A 13558-nucleotide genomic window follows, 5' to 3' on the forward strand; every position below is an offset into this window, starting at 1 on the left:
TGTAGAATTTTATAGAAATAAAATTTAATTAGAAAACTAAGAAGTAAATTTCGCAGAAAATTCGGATATTTTCTTTAGATACGTTTGCACTTCAAATTTGCACTTTAATAATAAAGCTTGTTGCAGAATATAACCAAAATATGTCTATTTTGATAAAAGACAACACGATTCACTGTGATATTAATAAATATCATTTTCAAAGAAATTTCTCATGCAATTTAACATGCAAGAAACTGTGCAGTTAACCGAAGCTCGACGGTAAATTTATGCTCACATTTCTGCAGGTTCGATCGTTTTTTTCGGATCACTAAATAATCTTTTGGTAACGAAATTCTTCATTATTCTTGTTCCGTAGCTTTGTTCATACTGACTGTCATAACATTGCAGCTTGGTCATATAAACCAGAACTTAATTACTTCTTTGTTACGTAGACGGGATTCCACGCGTATTGTTGAGTTAGAGATTCCCACGATTGCGAATTACGCGTCTATGGGTTCCGTGAATTTAGTGGCAGATTTCCGTTAACTGATTCGGAGCTAGTACAACACACACAATCTGGCTCCTGCCTCTTCGAAAACTAAATAAGGACTCGAGTGGAAAACTAACTAAGGTGGGAGACTACCAAGTAGGAGGTACCAGGATGTATCTAAGACGCGATTGCACAAATAATTTGCAGAAGTATAATTTTAATGTTTGCCGCTGTACATTGTAACGATTACCTTGAGCAAATCTTTTTGCGTAAAGCAATTTTGCTCTATGTTTTTAACTTAATATACTTTTTAACAAAAATGTAAAAAAAGAATATTGATTAAGTTTTAGTGGAGAAAAGATTTATTTTATATTATTAACAAAATTTTTACTTTTAATACGTTTTATGTATTTGTGCTGCTTGAAAAATAAAAATTTATATAACGCAAGATTATATTCGATGTCCATAAAGTTAAGTACGCGCAGTTAAAATTAAGCTTGCGTTAATGAACAAGAATTTGTGTAGTGCATAATCAAAAATGTGGATATTGAAATGATGAGATAAAATAATGTAATCAAAATTAAAATTATAACAACAATGTAATTTATAAAAGAGAGATTGGAAATACTCGCGATACAACCTGATTACATGAAATCGTAGCATTATGTAATAAAATAACACTTTTTTGTTTTAGTGTTTCTTACATATTTTTACATATATTATTTCTCGTTGTTGTGACGTTTCTCTTGACTAAAAATAATCTATGAACGTATTATGTCAACATCCATTATGATGTGTAAATTACGCGCTATGCCAGATAAACGTGTTTTACGATTGAGAGATAAGCACAAATTGGTATACCGTGTGCTGAAGAATGACGAACAAATTCACGATGTAGGAGATTTATTGTTTGCCGATCACCTATGAGGATTTCAGGAAACCACTTCACACTTGGATGAGAGTAAAAGGTTTAAGAGGAAAACTTCTCGACTTATTTCAGCTGATATTGCAATCAGCTGAATAATTTCGATCAAATTGCATTCTTTTCATTTAAAAGAAAATATAAAAGAGTAGAGAACGGAATTGATTTTTATCTCCATTTAATAATTACAGTAATTAAACGCCGTTATTGTTTAAATTTTCAATCTGCAAACAGTTTGCGCAGAATAAAACGGGAAGTACGTTCTCAAATTACGAAGTGAAAAGAACAAGAAAGAAATGTTGACTTGCGTCACTACTGCGTTCCTTTTTTTTGCGGCAATACATTGCTTCTTCCTGAGCCTCTTTTATTCTTAACTCAAGAGCAAAGTGAATCACGGTATCACATGCCACTCGAGCACTCTGCGGTCGGTTGTCGTTCGAAAAATGTATGCTTATTCGATTTTATTCTATTCTTCTTTGCTATCTATTTTTAACTTTTTATGGCACGTATTGGTAATTTCGAGGACTTGGTCGAGCTGTTTATTCCTTGTTTTTGCGATCGATTTTGATATTAAAATCGATTTGAATAATAAAAAAATTATCCTGAAATTGAAATGTTGTCTTGCAAATAATAAGCACAAGGTCTATTATGATGTAAGTCATAGGCCTTCAATAAAATGGTTGACCTCGGAACAATATTGGCAGGATAAAATGTTTGTATGTTTTCAGTCTTGAATTTATCAGTGCAATATACCACATTTGACGCAAGTATGACGTATACATGTTGTTTTTCTAATATATAAAATAATTATAGATTTAACATGTTTCAGCAGTTCGTTAAATTCAATATCTTTCAAAATATTTAAAAAATATGTTTGCATTTTTCACAAGCAAATAAAATGTCGGGTTTTATAATGAGTTTTAATGTCCAAAAGTCGTATATTTATTCTACTCTGTGTAGAATCCGCAATAATACAAAATTATATAATTCATACTGTCAGCATATGTGAAATATTTTGTATATAAAACGTAAAAAATATCTAAAATACAAAATCAAAGTTTAATTTATGTTTGGGATTCAACGTTATTCTCATGGGCTGTTCACCTGAAGCAATGATCTAACAATAAAATGGTCTTTCCTCTTCTTTATCATCAATCATCATTCTCTTAACACTCGGGAAAACCAGGAAATTCCACTGATTGTTTGAATATGACGTGCGCGGTATTCTCGCGGTACCGCTGATTTGTGGAAAACCGTGGGAAATATGGTAAAAATAGAAATAGGTACGAAATGACCTAACAAGGGTGTCATTATTGCGTACGATATAGTTTATATCTATCTTTTGTCGTAATTAGTATTTATTGCTATTGCAATAAAATCATTTTATGATGACAAAGAATTTACATGATTAAATACTTGTTTTATTCTTTTTATATTATATTTTGCACAATTTATTTTAAATTTAATATAGAATCTACAGCCGAGAAAATTTGCAATGAGATATACGAGCTCCTAAGTGGTGTAAGTCCAATTTTTAAATTGTTGGGAAATCAGTGTTTTGCGTTTGAGCTGCCTATCTGTTATCGTTCACTTCTCCAACTTTGTACTGCTCTCAGCCGCTTACTTATGAAGTTAGACTTACACAACTTGTTTACTACATGCAGACAATCCTTCAGAACATATTTCTCGTGTAAGTTGAAAATCTCTAACTTTGGATCACTTGCATCACTTGTGAAATAAGGGGACCATTTCAGATACATGTTCATTTCATATAGAAACCTTTCCTAAACGTATATAAAACCATCGGATACGTTTAGGAAACGTATATGAAACGAACATGTGCTACCTGGGATTTTGTATAAAATAATATACTATTATATAAATTTATTGAAATGCAATAACTTTCAAATTAGAATTAAATACAGTTTAAGCATTTAAACAGATATTTAAATATTAATACTGTTTTACATACCGGAAACGATTTACGCACGTGTCAATAAGTCGTTTATATTGACACAATCGGATTACACCTGACCAAATTCCTTCACGGATGGTCGATTTCGTGTCTCTCACTCAACTGCTTGTAGTTAATTATCTCTTACAAAGACATCGCGAGTGTTTGTGAATCATGTAGCGTCGTACCGACCTTGTGCGCCAGATCTCGCGGAACGACATATAGGTATATGTATAGACACACCTATGTTTTGCATATATAGATGTAAACGTATGAAGATCACACAGGCTTGGTCGGAGTCACGTAGTTAGTCTCTCCTCCGGACAGGCCCATGTTAGTCTCATTCTATTTATAGATTCTACATGTGCTATATGCCTGGCTATATACAATTTAATTTAATGTTCTGTAAGTTAGGAGCGTACACGTTTATCATAAAGTATTATCATCAATCATGGAAATTATTAATATGCATACGAAGCTCACGGTTATTGATGCCTTAATTACATGCCAAAATATATAAGTAGTTTATCTTGCTTTCTTTGCTCTTTTATTATGAATATTGTGATACCATCTCCGAATATGTACATTTCTGTAATTTACGCATAATTGGTATAAAAGTTTTATTTTTATAAAATTATAACTTCAACACGTTTTTAACGTTATTATGACACGCTAAAAATAAAAATGTATTATAATTTTTCTTTCTTTGAAAAATTTGTTTAATTTTATTTACGTTTAAAATGTTTCAAAATTTTCATGTACTTAAGAGAGTTATTTTGCTTGGAATAATGTGTTCCACGAAAGAATATTGTTTCATTTTTATAAATATAGATGCGTCATTTAATTTAATATGTTTATGAATACAAACATCTCATTCTGTATAAGAGAATTTTATTAATAAATAACTTTTAATCATCACAGTATTAGTTAAACAATATGGAATAACTTTTATATATAAAACATGTTCTTCAAAAATCTACAGCATTTGTCAAAGTACAAGATACAAAATGATGACAAGCGGTTAATATTTTTTTACCTTATCTCGTGTTCCGATTTCTCTAGTTGTTTTTCCTTCTCCAATTTCTCTTCTACGATCTTATGATAAAAGCCTTTCCACATAGTCTCCTCATCCATCTTCACAGTTTTATTTCCTCGATTTCACTCAGTAATGAATCAAAAGATATTTATATACGATCCAGTATTCTCTAAGGCGTGTACTTTATCTTAATTGTTTTATAATTAATAGTTTGGCACTTGGGCGCGCGCGAAAAATTATATATTTATATTAATCGTACACTCACGAAAATCATTTCTTGTCAATTATTGATCTTGCAAAAGGAATTGCGTACGAAAGGAATTTACATTTCGCAACGAAAAGATGCCGGCTGGCGTAAAGACCGATGTTGGATGACTAGTACGCGTCCCACTTATTCGTGAATGAGCATTCGCCATTCACTTGTACTTTTTGATCGTCTGGTAGAGGGCACCTAATACCAAGCTACACTGCTCACTCTATTTATCCGGTGCGCATATTTTACAAATTTCTATATATTTAAATAATCTTAATTTTATCTAATGCTATTTTGTCTAATTTTTATCTATCGAGAGAAAACATTCTTCTAAAATTTATGGCACCGTGTTAAAAATATATTTATTAAATGTTAAAATAAATTTATCATAATTATCTCACGAAAAATAAATCTCATTAACTTTTTTTAATTTCAACTATAATTTGATTGCCTTTTGTTTTCTTTTAATTTAAATTTTGAAAAATTTAAGATTAATAAAATTTGCCTTAGAAAATTAATATATAAAAAAATTAGAATCTTCTTTTTGATTAATATTTAAATAATAGTTCAAGAAAATGTTTTGCACCTTTATTTCATCCGTGACTTATCTTTCAGTTGTGCATGTGATGTCAAGCTAATTAAATAGGCGCTTGTGTCATAAGACGCACAGTTGTATAAATGACTCAACATTTGCGAAGTTTATTTTGTCATCTCGATGACATCATCTATTATGCAGATGATCTCTTTGATACACATATATAAAAATATCAAAAAATAAATATTGCATAAATTGCAATTTGTACACAAATTACATTGCATACTATTTCATTTTTAAATCGGATTTATACTACTGCAAAAATATTAATTTCACTTAAAATATAGGTATAAATATATATGAAAAATGTAAAGTATTTTTCTCATAAATGTCAACGATCGCTGATAAACACTGATGACTGCATATGCAATTGATCAATACACCTTATAAAAAAATGTGATGAGAACAAGAGATTTAATGTCACTTTCATCATCAACAGCACGCCGATCAATATGAGTTTCAATCATATTTAAATTTGAGTAGTTTCATTTGATCGTAGACACTAAATGATAGTAACGCAAACGCACTTTATTGCTAATACTAGACCAGTACCTGCATAGAATTGATTCCTGGCAAGCTGCTACCCAGACTGGTGTCGCGATCGTTGCATTTCATGAACGCAGGCGCCACGTCGCTTGATACTATATATGTATCTTTGCGAATGCGTTGTAGTATCGTTAGACATCAATAACGGTTTTTTTTTTTTTTTTACTAGATTAGTATTCTAATGTGAGAATATTGATTCTAATTTTTACATAAAATATTAATTTTATTTTTTTAATTATAAATACTAGTTATTGTTTCGCAATCTTAAATATAAATTTTACATTACCTAATAATTTTACATTATCATTATCGCACTATGTCACGTTTATGAGGCGACATTAACATCTGCTTGGACTCATAAATTTTCCATTTTTGTGGTGCTATACATTGCTATACAGTTTACAGCGAGATAAGTTTGAATAAATTTATAAAAATTATTTTACTGTAATTCTATATAAAGAGCGTAACGTACATTTAAAAGGATCTATATAAATGCAGACTAGTTATCTGCAAACACAGCTTAAACATGCGTTGCAAATTGATTGTATTGTTTCTATTTTTTGGTAAGTAAAACAGGAAAGACATATCTTTCCATATCAATAATAATTGAATAAGATATTAATAATTATATATTTTTTTCTATTAATTTTTACTACAGAATGTATGGTATTTTATGCGGCGACAAAGCGTATGTATCATCATGAAATCACAGTGTCCCAAAGAAATACATCAGACGTTACAGATTTTGTCCTCGTAAATCCAACACAAATTCAGCACGCTGAGACAGTGATAAAACATTTCTTGACAAGATTAACTGGACCGATAACACAGCCGATAATATTGAAATCGTTATTTCTTAATGAAGGCAATTCGCAAGAGACAATTAGTAAGATATGTAAGATTATACGAGAGAAAATTATAGAGTTTGCGCAAGCCAGTGGACTGACCATATCGGTTCATCAGGATGAGCAAACACCATGGAATTTTACAAGCTCTAAGGATTGGTTTACCGAAAGTATAGTCCAGGGATCGCTTCTATTACGCGATCTCGTTAAAGTGGGAGAAGAGATTCGATTTAAAATCGATCATTATTTCAAAATGTATAATATAACTTTATTCAAGGATGAGGTAAATTTTAAAGCGGCTAAATTGATTGTTTTCAAAGAGGATAATAATACCATTTAGAATGTGCTATTGCAAAAATATACTTTAAAATAATATATATATATATATATAATTTACTAGCATTTTTTTTTTCAGAAATTGTCACCACGCAAGGCAACGAAGAGCTTTAAATTTCTAAACACTATAAATAAAGCTGCCAGATTTAATGAAGAATTGTTCAACTGCTTACTGTCAGTAGAAAATAGAAAAAGTTTACAATCTTTTGATTTTATTCGGATCTTTGCGAATTTAACAAAAGATTCACCGAATAAAACCGTAAAGTCATTCAAATCCGGCTTAAATCGAGCTTTCTCCTATTCTATACCAGATAACGGTACAAACGATGAACAATTGTATGCGCTGTTTTGTCATTCACTTGTCGAAAGAGCCAGTCACTACGGCGATTGTATCAAAGAGTTGCAACGTCTCGCGGTTTGCATATCATTATCGACGCGAGACTCGCACGTAGGAATCATTCATTATACGTTTCCTCCGTGGTTGAGCAATATTGGAGATTTAAGCGACTGCAAGGTTGATGTCTCAAACAACACTGTAAACATTAATTGCAATTGGAAATTCCCAAGGACTACAGTGCAGCAAATGAAGTACATTTATGAGAAAATTTTAAACCGCCGAATATTTAAACGGTCATCTCTTCATCGTGTCGCAAACGACCTCGGAAATGTTCTCTCGAAAAGCACATGGGGAAGGCAATTGACGTACGATGTGTGTCAGTGCTTCGCGATTTATGAAGAAGGCCGCAGAAGATTAAATGCACTTTCGAAAAATGCTGCGAAAAACAAGAAAACGGCTATGAGGTTAATAATGTTTTACAATAAACTAAATAGCAAAAGCATAACGATATGATATTTGGTGCAGATCTACTAAACTAAAATATATAAGTCAGATAAATTTAATATTAAATTTAATTTATTTAATGATCTAAAACCTTACAGTATATTTAATAATTAATTTTGTGAATATTGCAAATGCAGTTCGTCATTATTTTAAGCATACATTTTGCTTTTGGTGTTTCCATAATTTGGAATTTAATTATTAATATATTGTTATAACCAATAAATTATCATTTTTTAGGTGCAAAAAGTTATCAGCGTCATTAAATGAATATAAAAACGGAATATTAAAAGAAATGATGCTGACTATTAATAATTTTCATCGTTCTGCATCAGTGATGCAAAAGTTCCTAACTCACGTAATGAAGTTTTCTTTCAAGGAATCATGGCAGAATCGTATTAGAATTCTTGACTATTTGTCTGAATGGATGACAAAACTTTTAGAATTATTTGGATATTCAAATTTGAATGATAGAGATGTACAAATGCCATCTAGTACTACTATCTTACCAACTACATATGTGACATATTTAACCACAGTGACACCATACAACAATATCTATGTTAAAAATAATCAACATCTTGTGGTACACCGTACAAAAAATCGTTAGTATTTCAATTAATTATTACATGCGGAGAAAGGAAATATTTTTTACTGTTGTTAATTATTATGCCTCAATTTGTCATTTAGTTTTAGGAGATATTTTGTGTTAAAGCAATTTTAACAAATTATGTATTTTTATTCATTATTTTCAAATTTGATAAAAGAAGCTGAGGTTAGCAATTTACGCAATAGCAGCTGTATTTTGTGAATTAATTACAAATATTGTTGCAGAGATGAAAAAGGAGACTGATGCAGCCTTCGAAAGATTGATACTTACAATGAGTGATGTAAAGAAGATACAAAGTAGAAACAATAACAGCACTCTAGCATATCTAGCAAATAATATGTTATTGATCGTCATATTCATGGAGACTCTTAGTTTTGTTTCTACATTATTCTCTTTTGGAAAGTATAAAGATGATAAAGTCAATTCCGAGGCAGAAACATCGACAGAAGAATGGGAGTCATCTGAACGTAAACGTAGATCATTGTTTTCAACAGATTTCGCAGCAGTTGATACAATTAAAAATGATTCTTTGGGAATACTTAAAACTTCTAAGAAAATCATCAACATTTATAATAAGGAAAATATAAATTTTACCAGAAATATACCTGTAGATATAACGAATAATTTTTACAGTTCAATAAAAGGTTATTCCAACAAATATAAAAAATAAGAGGAAAAGCGGAATTAACATTGTTAAATTAATTATTATAAAAACAAATGTGTATGTTAAAACATTAGTTTAGTGAAATAAAAGAATTTTTGTCAATATAAAATATGTAAACTTAATAAAATTTTAAATAAAAGTTATGTTATCAAAACTAGAGAGACAAAATTCATAAAATGAGACATAGAGTTATAAGAATCACGCGGTAGGAAGAAAAAATTATTTTTACAGCGTTGAAAATAGTCACAAAAGCGATCTTGAAAGATGAATTTCAAGAATATCATCAGACGTAAACTAATCTTAATTACATCATAAAGAAATCACTTTGGAAGATGAAAATAGTTAATCGTCAGCAAGGGATACAAGAAAAAATAAAATAAGCTCCAGAAAATGAAACTTATTATCAGACATTGTATATTATCTACTAAAACGTAACTGCGGTTTCATAATCCTTAAGATAACCGATTTTAGAAAAAATTATAAATTTTAAATTATATATTATATCGTTTGTAGCACTTATATAAATCACGTATAATCTTGACAGCGTTGTAATACTGTAAAATACTAACGATAGTGTCTGCGCTTGTCTCGGTTAAACGTTCACAAAATATGTCACGAAATATGACATTTATAGTCACGATGAAATGGATCGTCGCGCTTTACATATACCAGCTTACACCGTATTATGGCACAGTCAGTAAAAATGCGCGGAGCAGTTATTATTCTCTACTTTGTCGGTATGTAAATATTTTACTTATTATTTTTATTATATTATTAAAAAAGGCACGCATAGAAATGTTGATAAAGTTCTTTCGTCACAGATTATCACTATACATCATTATTACGTTACGGCATAATTACATAAATAATTTTGTAAAATAATAGTCACATGATAACTACTTTCAGTATTGGCATCAGCAATTATTTATTGTTTTCTATGTATATTCTAGGTTTCCTGTTTGAAAAAATAACAGGACATGCAACGCAAGAAAGGCAACTAAAAATTATCGGAGGACAATTAGTCGATATAAAATATCGACCCTTCGTGGTTAATATTCTTTTTTAACTATGCTTTTTCTATTAATTTGTTCTTTTTTGTCAATATTTTATTAAAATTATAATACATATATATATTTGTAGCTTGCTTTACAAGATGAAAATGGATTTTTCTGCGGTGCTAGCATAATATCACGGAAATATGGTCTCACCGCTTTTCATTGTTTGTAATGAGATTTTACATTATTATTTATATTATCATTAATTTTTTTAGCATGTTATAATTATACTACTGGTTTAATTAAAACGTATAGATTAAATCCTGTTAAAATTTTCTTCTACAATTTTAATATTTTATATTATTTTTTAGAGATCCGCCAACATCCAAGTATTATGTACGGGCTGGATCCAACAGAACGGATAAAGGTGGATCCCTGCATAAAGTGACAAAAATTCATATATATAATGATTCATACGTCCCCTCATTTTCGACATTACCGGTCCACGACATCGCACTTTTTGAAGTAAAACCATTCTTTCGTTTTTCAAAAACCATTCGACCAATTCGTCTACCAAGACCAGCTCCTAAAATATACCAGAAATTGTTTATCTGCGGCTGGGGAACCACTGATTCAGTAAGCAAACTTTTTTATATATTCTTATTTGAAAAATATATTTACATTTTCTAAATGTTATTTATCTTCTTTTATGTCATACATTTGTCCCTTTCTTTCTTTCTCTATATGCGTTAATCTATTATTAATAAGAATATAAGGTAATTGATTTTAATTTAATTTGAAGGGACAAGTATCTCAAACTCTTAGAGGCATTTACATTCATCACGTTCCGTTTGAAACCTGCATTCACACTAGTAAGATATACAAAAAAATCGTTGAAGATGATCGTCATATATGCTATGGAAACCCAGGAAAAGATGCTTGTCAGGGAGATTCCGGAGGACCATTAACCAGTAACAAAACAATTTACGGTGTCGTATCTTTTGGTGATGGTTGTGGAAAAGTGCCTGGTGTTTACGTTAGAGTATCCTATTATCTAGAGTGGATTAAAAATGTTACGAATTTATGATTGCACACCTGGTCAATGAATAATTTCGATTTTTTTTAGTTTTAATTAGTTTGTTCCGAATTAGTTTTAATCGGCCTGTAAAATTACTTGATCTGATTATTAATATTTTTTAACAATTAAAAAGAGTTGGTTTATTTAAATGTACCTTAAATATACTTTAGTTTTGAACTATGATTAGTAGTAGAGATTTACGATTATTAGAAATATGAAAAATTTGTTATTTTATGATTTTCGGTGTGTATAGCGAATTACAAATTTATTAAACTTATTTAATAAAATTATATTGTATTTTGTGTTGGTGAATATAGCAAAAAAATAACTCAATACATGATGCTACTAAAAGCCTTGTGTTCTTATCCAAGTATACAGGTTGAAAGTATTGTTTTCGAGAGAATAGGCACAAAAGGCATATCGAATCACGGAGTCGTGAACCCTCCTGCGTTCAGGTCCGGTGCGTGCAGGAAATTCACTACATACACGCGCTACGCAAGAGTGTCTCGCACCCGTGCACGCGACTCACGTAGCACTCGCTCGTGCAAAGCTAAATAAAAGATACAAATACGTGATCACATAATGTACTTAATGAATATTGAGTTTTACGTGACCATGATATTTTTGATAATATTTATAGCTTTTGTATACCATATGTAGGTACTGGTCATAACGCAGCAATTAACAAAACAATGCTGGATTAAAGAGTATAGTGTCTAAAAAAATAATCTATCTGCGTAATACAAATCATATAATTCTACAATAAAAATCATAGGATTGAAATTTAAAAACAGTCACACAACATAATATTTTCTTCTTTTTTTACGTACAAAAACATATCTTTTAGAAATGCAAATTATTTTTGCACTTAAAATTATATAATGAACTAAATTGATAAAAGTTTCATTTATTTATCTATAATTTATTATGAACGCAAGAAAGAATATAAATCATAAAGCAGGTGAAAATATCGCGTAATCATATATTCTTCCGCTTTTTTGTGTTTACTCGGCCGTATATACGTGTGCCTGTTACTTCAAGCTACTATTTACTGGGATGACTCATCCACGTGTGTTTCCCTGCGAACCGAGCCTCTGCCAGGTTCTGCGCGTTCGCGCTTTCAAGGGTCTTTAAACTCCCCTGGCCACGTGCGTCTATCGAGTGTCTTCGTAAAAGACCGTGAGAAGTGCATTATCGCAGTGAAACATCCGTGACATTTGAATTATGTGGGCGGACAAACTATTTTTGCATACAGATATTATGTTATCAATTTCGCTTGAGATACGACTAATAGCGATAATAATAAAATTAGAAATGATGATGTCACTATTTTATTTATAACAGCATCTAATTATTTGTATTGTGAACAGAATTTCGAGCAGAAATTAAGTGACACGTTGCAATTAAAAATAAATCTATTAATTATTTATTGCACGTGTTATATACTGAATCATAATAATGTTCTATTCATCTTATGATACCATATATGCTGCTAAATCTTGATATAATATGAATCTCGGTACAGGAGTTATGGTTTTAACAATATAGAAAATACTTTTAATCAATATATACATTTTATTGTCTAATATGATGTTATAGTGAAATAATTTTCACTTTTCAGTAAGTTTTATTATAAAGACAATTAACAAAAGATTTGAAAGATTGTTTTATATACTCACCCATTTGTCGTTAGAGGATAAATTTTATTGCGGCAATTCTTCAAGATCTCGCGACGAAGTTTTAGAAACCAAATACTGCATTTGGGACTGCAATATTTTTTTACGGCGCTGTTACTTCGCATACTTTCAGTGATATCATGATAATTCACGCACTCCCAGTTTGTATCTTTTGATACTACTTTTGATACAACAGGTACTTCTTCAGATGCTAACAGGATATAGTCTTGCGAATCTGTACTGGAAGATGAATGCGATATTCTGGCACTAGTGTGGTTCTTCTGTCGTAAATAAATGTTGTCCACGACGTCCAGTTCGAGCTGCGTATCAGTCATAATGGATAGATTTCTGTTAGTTAAAAATTCTTCTTTACAGATAGTGGATGACGTTTTTATTTCTTCAATGTTTGTTTTGTTATCTGAGAACTCTCTCGTGCGATTTTGCGAAAGATGTTTCTTGTGAAACTTTACGGGATTGCCGAACATGGTTAAATCCAATTTGAAATCTATTTTCGAGTTATCTTGCAACGACACATCCTTGCGATTCACAATTTTCTTTCGACGCCTGAATTTTTATAAATGTACACACATTTGCACTAACATTCACTGCTTCGATAACAACAGAATTTCTAATTATTTGATGTCTACATCATTCTGTGATAGTTTACAGTTGCACGGTATTATACAGAGTTAATAGCATCGTAGTACTTAGGATTGTTCAATTAATCCAGTATGCGACCCC

The 13558-nt window shown here is 30.7% G+C and overlaps 3 protein-coding genes across 10 annotated transcripts in view; 2 read left to right on the plus strand and 1 right to left on the minus strand.

The window, feature by feature from the left end:
- stac (C2 and C2B_Munc13-like domain-containing protein staccato) overlaps positions 1–13317 on the minus strand; it is a 29386-nt gene extending 16069 nt beyond the window's left edge. For 3 of the 8 annotated variants that reach the window (XM_067354339.1, XM_067354343.1, XM_067354336.1), the window contains exon 1: positions 4382–4769. In XM_067354339.1, the coding sequence (XP_067210440.1) occupies positions 4382–4479 (98 nt within the window). In that variant the 5' untranslated portion in view covers positions 4480–4769. Of the gene's footprint in view, positions 1–274; positions 580–3363; positions 3731–4381; positions 4770–12820 lie in introns of those variants that run through there. The other 5 variants (XM_067354332.1, XM_067354334.1, XM_067354337.1 and 2 more) reach the window with 5 other exon arrangements.
- On the plus strand, positions 5949–9130 carry LOC105670470 (uncharacterized). The gene is made up of 5 exons (XM_067354345.1): positions 5949–6338; positions 6434–6903; positions 7036–7757; positions 8035–8399; positions 8629–9130. Exons 1-5 carry the CDS (start codon positions 6302–6304, stop codon positions 9072–9074), a joined length of 2040 nt encoding a protein of 679 aa, XP_067210446.1. The 5' UTR covers positions 5949–6301; the 3' UTR covers positions 9075–9130.
- Positions 9648–11476, plus strand: LOC105670471 (trypsin epsilon-like). The gene is made up of 5 exons (XM_012364003.2): positions 9648–9805; positions 10019–10116; positions 10209–10291; positions 10435–10699; positions 10866–11476. Exons 1-5 carry the CDS (start codon positions 9754–9756, stop codon positions 11148–11150), a joined length of 783 nt encoding a protein of 260 aa, XP_012219426.1. The 5' UTR covers positions 9648–9753; the 3' UTR covers positions 11151–11476.
- Positions 13318–13558: the final 241 nt, after the last annotated feature.

This window comes from Linepithema humile, chromosome 4 (assembly GCF_040581485.1).
Source record: "Linepithema humile isolate Giens D197 chromosome 4, Lhum_UNIL_v1.0, whole genome shotgun sequence".
Classification (NCBI taxonomy): Eukaryota; Metazoa; Arthropoda; class Insecta; order Hymenoptera; family Formicidae; genus Linepithema; species Linepithema humile.